General features: G+C 39.2%; 1 protein-coding gene and 1 long non-coding RNA gene across 2 annotated transcripts; one reads left to right on the top strand and one right to left on the bottom strand.

Moving 5' to 3' along the window:
* The first annotated feature begins 1896 nt into the window (after positions 1 to 1896).
* On the top strand, positions 1897 to 3530 carry LOC123472328. The gene has a single exon (XM_045173712.1). The coding sequence runs from the start codon at positions 1897 to 1899 to the stop codon at positions 3430 to 3432; it is 1536 nt and encodes a 511-aa protein (XP_045029647.1). The 3' UTR covers positions 3433 to 3530.
* Positions 3531 to 5325: 1795 nt separating this feature from the next.
* On the bottom strand, positions 5326 to 6410 carry LOC123472212. Its single transcript, XR_006646553.1, has 4 exons — positions 6186 to 6410; positions 5979 to 6128; positions 5746 to 5923; positions 5326 to 5680 (listed from the first exon to the last, which is right to left on the bottom strand). It is a non-coding gene; the product is annotated as an uncharacterized LOC123472212 (long non-coding RNA).
* Between the last annotated feature and the right edge of the window lie 82 nt (positions 6411 to 6492).

Below are 6492 nucleotides of genomic sequence, written 5' to 3'. Positions count from 1 at the left end.
CAAATGTTCAAACCCCCCCTCCAAAACCAGAATCATATAATTGAGAGAAAATGACTGCAATGGAGAAAATACCATTTAGCAGACAACAGTTGTCATGACAACAACAAAAAAAGAAGCTAAACAGCATTTTTTTTTCTTTTTCTGCAGAAATTAAAAGTTCCACGAAATAATTGTTCTGGTACGTAACATTTTATGAAACCCCCCTCCCCTCCTTGTAACAAAGCGTAACAAAACCAACGACCCCTCCCCCCCTTTCGCGTTACGTATTTTGTGAATGATCCCTTACATTAGTGATTGAACCACTTCACTAGATTGGCCACTTCAAGTGATGAGTGTGGGACATTGAGTCTTGATTTGATACTTTTATAGATGATGTGTAACGGAACTATATGCATAGTCTCATAATGAGATCTCAATAAGGCTCTTCCATGAGGGAAACACGTTGGAGACTTTTCTTTTTCAGTTTGTTTTACCAGGGTTTTGCTATCGAATCGTTTTCCGGCGATCCTAGCCGAGTCACAAATCTGCACTCTGGGGCCGTTCACAAAATACGTAACGCGTTTTTGGTCGATTTTTTACCCCTCCCCTCCCCCCTTGTAACGGTCCGTAACAAAGTTTACTACCCCCCCCCCTCCTAAAAATACGTAACAAATGTTCAAACCCCCCTTCTAACATTGGGCTGGAAGCTGGAACTGAATAGGCTGTTGAGCAACTTGTGCATTGTGCTCGTCAGGCTTCTTGTTTTTTATGCATAATTGGACCTGATCGATAAAAGACTGCTCTGGACTTTTAGGGCTTTACATTTCAAGTCATTGATGATCTCTTCCACTTTGGTTTTAACGTTTGGATCATTTTTTACTTTAAGCCAAAGTTCGTTAGTTTCGTTTTGAGCAATGTTTTTAGCCTTCAACGGGTACGCTTCTTTGTACGCTTTAAACAACCGATTATAAAGTTCAGTTTTATTCATTTATATTTATTGCTGGTTAAGAAAAATCATAATAAAAAAACAGGCTCATATAATTGAGAGAAAATGATTGCAATGGAGAAAATACCATTTAGCAGACAACAGTTGTCATGACAACAACAAAAAAAGAAGCTAAACAGCATTTTTTTTCTTTTTCTGCAGAATTTAAAAGTTCCACCAGAGTCATAGAGGGATGGTTCGTTCATTGCGACGACTTTGGCCATAAGGCTAGGTCGTCAATTTTCGAGGGTTTTTTAAGCATTTTTTTCCAGTTTTTATTTGATACAACAGAGGGCAGCATAGTAGTTAAGGAAAAACGCTAAAAGAAAGGCTTGGATAGCTAGAATTTAGCTTATGAAGGTAACTTTAGCTTGGAATTGGAAATGTATGAATCAAATCCGTTGCAAAATTTAAAGAATATCTTACGTTTAAACTCCTTTTTAAATATATTGGTACAAGCTAGCATATGATTGACATGTAGTTTAGTTAAAATCCAATAGGTGGCCAAAGTCGATGCAGTGAGCGAACCATACCCTCTATGACTCTGGTTCCACGAAATAATTTTTCTGGTACGTAACATTTTATGAAACCCCCCTCCCCCCCTTGTAACAAAGCGTAACAAAACCAATGGCCCCTCCCCCCCCCCTTTCGCGTTACGTATTTTGTGAACGATCCCTCTTAGCTATATTTGGAGAATGAAGCAACACAAATAGTGTTGTTTGTTTAACACTTGCAGAACAATGTTTTTTATATTTAAGGCCAAAACCTGAAAACGAGTTTAATACTGGTCTTATAACGGAAAATATCAAATTTGATTGAATAGTACATTAAACACGATCGCCATCTTCAAGAAACAACGTTTAAGGTATGAAGACATTAGATGCAGTACCTAATGTACTGACATTCCTTTATTGAAACAAAAGAAGGGAAAAATGGGAGATACTAATGAAAGGTCGTGCCTTCCTATTTTTGCCAGGATCATTGCGACACTCATATTCGTCGTCATGTTCTCTCTCACGTTTAGAGGGGCTCTGCCCATATTGCTTGGCAATAATCAAACCAGCCATATATTCGACAAGACCACTCAACTTAACGATGGAAATGTCCCAATAGCCGGAAACACTGACCCTCCTGTGCCGATCGAGAGCACACCAACCAACTCATTCGATACTAGATTTGTTACCAGGTTAGAGATCGAACATCAGTTGACACCTGACGATACCAGCATGGACGATGAAGAATTCGCACCTGTGACGACCAGCATTACTGTTGACAGACCGATTGTAGAAGCTAACAGTTCTACCCTAACAACTCCAATGACGTCTTTGGACATAGAACCTGAATTGTCCCTTTCGACAGTACATTTTGGACCTTTCAGTCCCAAATTGGAAGATATTCCTTTACTCGGCGAGTTTATCTTAATAAAAGACCTAGGTGTTTTTCTACCTGAAGACCGATCTGGGTACACCATTCCAAATCTCGAAGATGTTGCTCTTCTCCCCATGGACAGTAAAACTGCAGTGGCCACTTCGATAGAGCCCCAACTAAACGAAAATAAGAACAATGAATTCGTTGTTACAGCTGATGAATCTGCTCTTTCCACTCTGGTTATTGAAGTTGTTTTGCTACACGACAATCAAGGAGTCACATTTCAAATGAAACAAACATCTGCTGAAACTCCTACTACAACAACACTTGCTTTACCTAGTTTCGAAGTTGAAGCGGATGAAGTAACTCCAGAAATAAGTCCGACTCTTGAGCGGTACGAAGATGTGTCAAACGACTTAATTCTGCAGACAACCGTTCCGGTCAGTGCTGATGAAATTCTTAATACTGCAGTTTTACCTTCATCGAGGGCGACGGCAGTTATAACGAGACCAGCTCCGTTTCCCGATTTTGTATTTTCACCGAAAAATCGCCCTCTTCGACCGGTAATCACGGCAGAGAAAGTATCGGCCCAACATAGTTACGATTTCTTCACGGAGCGCGTCAGTTACGCAAAAAGCGTTGAAATTTGTCGTCAGATCGGCCAAGGATCGCGTTTACTTTCGATCCAAGCAGCGCATGAAGAACGCATCGTAGATGCTTACGTGAAATCCCATCAGAAAGAAATATTTGGATATGCCGATGAATATTCGCGATACGTTTGGACGGGTGGTTATTTTGATTTGGAATCCCACCTACCATACGAATTGCGCTGGGTCGATCATCCGACACCAACGGAAGCCTCCTCTTTCTGGAACTTTTGTCCAGAATCGAAAGATGTCCAGTTGGTGATCGACCAGGCTTTATCCTTATTGAAAGCCCAAACATCCGGAGCGTCCAATCTGAATCCCTGCGACCGGCGCTGGGCTCACGTCATTCTGGATTTTACTGGCCACCGTATCGGTCGCAGTTGCTGGCAAATACTCGACAGAGACATCCTGTCAGCTGACGGCTGGAAGCTACCTTTTATCTGTAAGAGATAAAAAAAAAAGTCCGTTTTTTTCAGCTATGTTTACTGCTTGAAATTACAGCAAACAACACAATAACTGTTTGAATTGAATAAAACAATTGGAGAAAACAATTTACAGAGTTGTAAGTTTATTTATTAAAATTGTGGAGGAAAAGGACTTGAAATAGACGTGGAGTCAAGCGTAATAAAAAGTTTAGTTCTGCTATCTGTCGCTGTGGTGCGCATCAGCGTAAACTACGCACGACTTTTTGCTTGACTACTACTTTTTCATTGGAATAACATCTATTCTACTACTCTGCTATTACTCTGCTATTACTCTGCTCTGCTGATGCTGGCAAGTGGCAAGTTCTTTTTCCAACTTGATCTCGGTCGTCGGGGCGAACCCTACCGGCTTTTCGGGGGACAATAGAAAGTGGTAGGGTTCGCCCCGACGACCGTAGGCACGGTAGCGCTCGTGGTGGCGAAGGGCTACAACACACTGTCCTACAACATACTGTCAATATAAACAAGGTAAACAAAGCAGTTCAAAAGTGTCAATTCAGGTTTTATTGCTGGTTTAGTTCAGACCTGGCCAATTTTTAGTCTCAACGCTACATAAGTAGTTGACCCCCCAGGTTGACCCAATGTACTGTGATGAGCATAAAGAAGGAAAAACTATCTTTGAACAATTTACCGTCTTACTAACTTGTGATGAACATAGGATTTTTCGCCATGATGATTGATGAAGTTCATTCCATCAGAACTGTGGCGGGTTCAAAACGATATGTATGCATTGTAACTCCATTAAAATATATTTTGATAAATGAAGAATTCAATCAAAATAAGTAACGTAGTCACGTAGATATAAGTACGTATTCACCAATATAAAAAGTACAAATCCCATCACAATCACGTAAAATTTGTGGGGGAAAAATCATTAGCTCCGATCAAGTATTTCTTGGGAAGTCGTTTACCGCATGCAAGTAAATAAAAGTTTTTTATGCGTTTTTTCATTGAATTATTAGCCAGCCGCATAATAGTGTGCGTGAAAATAAAAATTATTTCGCAGTGAATTACACATGCGTATGTTCATATTAGGCTGATTCTGAATTGATATTTCGATTCAGCATAAAAATCTGAGTCGGAATTGTAATTTTCATTAATTTTGGTTGTCAGCCGCCTAGTAGCGCGCGTGAAAATAAAAAATTCGTTCGCAGTGAATTACACATGCGTATGTTCATATTAGGCTGATTCTGAATTGATATTTCGATTCAGCATAAAAATCTGAGTCGGAATTGTAATTTTCATTAATTTTGGTTGTCAGCCGCCTAGTAGCGTGCGTGAAAATAAAAATTCGTTCGCGGTTAATTACACAAACGTGTGTTCATTTAAGGCTTATTCTGACCTGATATTCCGATTCAGCGTCAAAAGTTGAGTTAGAGGTGTAATTTTCATTCATATTGGTGGTAGCCTGCGGGAGTTATTGGTTTACGACACTTTTTTTTTAAGGAAAAAAAGCGCAGTAACTCGCTTACAGTTACAGGGCGGACTTTTTTCAGTAAAAAATTTTATCGCTAAAAACTAAATCCCGCAGGCTACTACCAAAATGAATGAAAATTACACCTCTAACTCAACTTTTGACGCTGAATCGGAATATCAGGTCAGAATAAGCCTTAAATGAACACACGTTTGTGTAATTAACCGTGAACGAATTTTTATTTTCACGCACGCTACTATGCGGCTGAACCACTAACATTAATAAAAATTACACCTCTAACTCAACTTTTGACGCTGAATCGTAATATCATGTCAGATTAAGTCTGATATCAACATAGGCATGTATAATTAACTGCGAAATAATTTTATTTTCACGCGCACTCGGATAGGCCTATAAGGATGACGAATAATGTTAATGAAACAAATCAAAAACCTCATAATTATACTTTTATTCCCTTTCATCAATAGCTCCATTTCAAAAGTAGCCCTAATTACAGGATTAGCATAACTATATATAAGAGAGTTTTAAACGATCGATATTAATTGTTTCCTTCATTGTCCTCGTCAGCGTAGTCTTGATAATCGTTTGTCTCTTCGTCGCTGTAATCCTGGTAATCAGCAGTCTCCTCTTCGCTATCTTCTTCGTATGCTTCATTTTCCTCATCACCATCTTCTTGAATATTATCTAATAGAAGGTCTTCGATGCCATTTTCAATGTCGTAGGCGAACGTGTCTTCATCCAAAAAGTCGGATTCAACATCAGCCTGAATCTGTTTCCCTTTTCACTATAGAATATACAGGTAATTAAAAGTCTAATGAACAAAACATGTTACTTATCTAAACTACTTACATTGGTATTTTTTAACCAACGCAGTCCAAGCGACTACTGCAGCATGACATTCTGGTGTTTTCATAAACTCACCTGCAAGATTCCCATACCCACTGACGTCAGTGGACCATTCCTGTACATTTTGGGATGCAGACAGCGTAAAATGGTCCATTCCATTTTCGAAGGCTGTTTTAGATTGCTTTAAAATTGTGAAGTGTTAATATGTGTCAGAAATATGGTAGCTTTATACTTACAATGCTGTGAATGGATGTACGTCTGGAGCTGCAGGTTCCTTTGGACTTTTTAAAATCCAACCAAAGGGCTGGGCGGGTTGGATAACTGGGAATTTCAACAAGGCCTTGTGCAGTTCTTCTTCTTGCCTTTCTTTTTCCTCAATATTTCTCCTATAAGAAAAGAATTAAATTAAGTAACTTATAAGCATATACATCTTAAAAACATACCCTAATATCTTTAAAATAAGTTAAATCGTATCCTTTCCCAAACTCAAACTTTTCTGTTTCGGCTACATCATCGATGGGATTTCCCGTTTCTTCCTCAGATGGCACACTTGTCATTGTAATAATAATGAAAATCTAAGATTCTAATCTAAAACTACAACTACATAAAAGAATACTGAAAAGAAAAGATAACCAACAAAATTAATCCATTGCAGACTGCATGTAGCCTATTCGTGTTTATAATGTGTTGTAGCCCTTCGCCACCACGAGCGCTACCGTGCCTACGGTCGTCGGGGCGAACCCTACCACT

The sequence above is a fragment of the Daphnia magna genome, linkage group LG5 (genome assembly GCF_020631705.1).
Source record: "Daphnia magna isolate NIES linkage group LG5, ASM2063170v1.1, whole genome shotgun sequence".
Lineage (NCBI taxonomy): Eukaryota > Metazoa > Arthropoda > Branchiopoda > Diplostraca > Daphniidae > Daphnia > Daphnia magna.
Note: the sequence above shows the minus strand (reverse complement) of the source record. Positions and strands in the feature narration are given on the sequence as shown.

Bases quoted from the DNA above. Each gene is read 5' to 3' on its own strand.
- LOC123472328 (XM_045173712.1), top strand. From the start codon at position 1,897: ATGGGAGATACTAATGAAAGGTCGTGCCTTCCTATTTTTGCCAGGATC.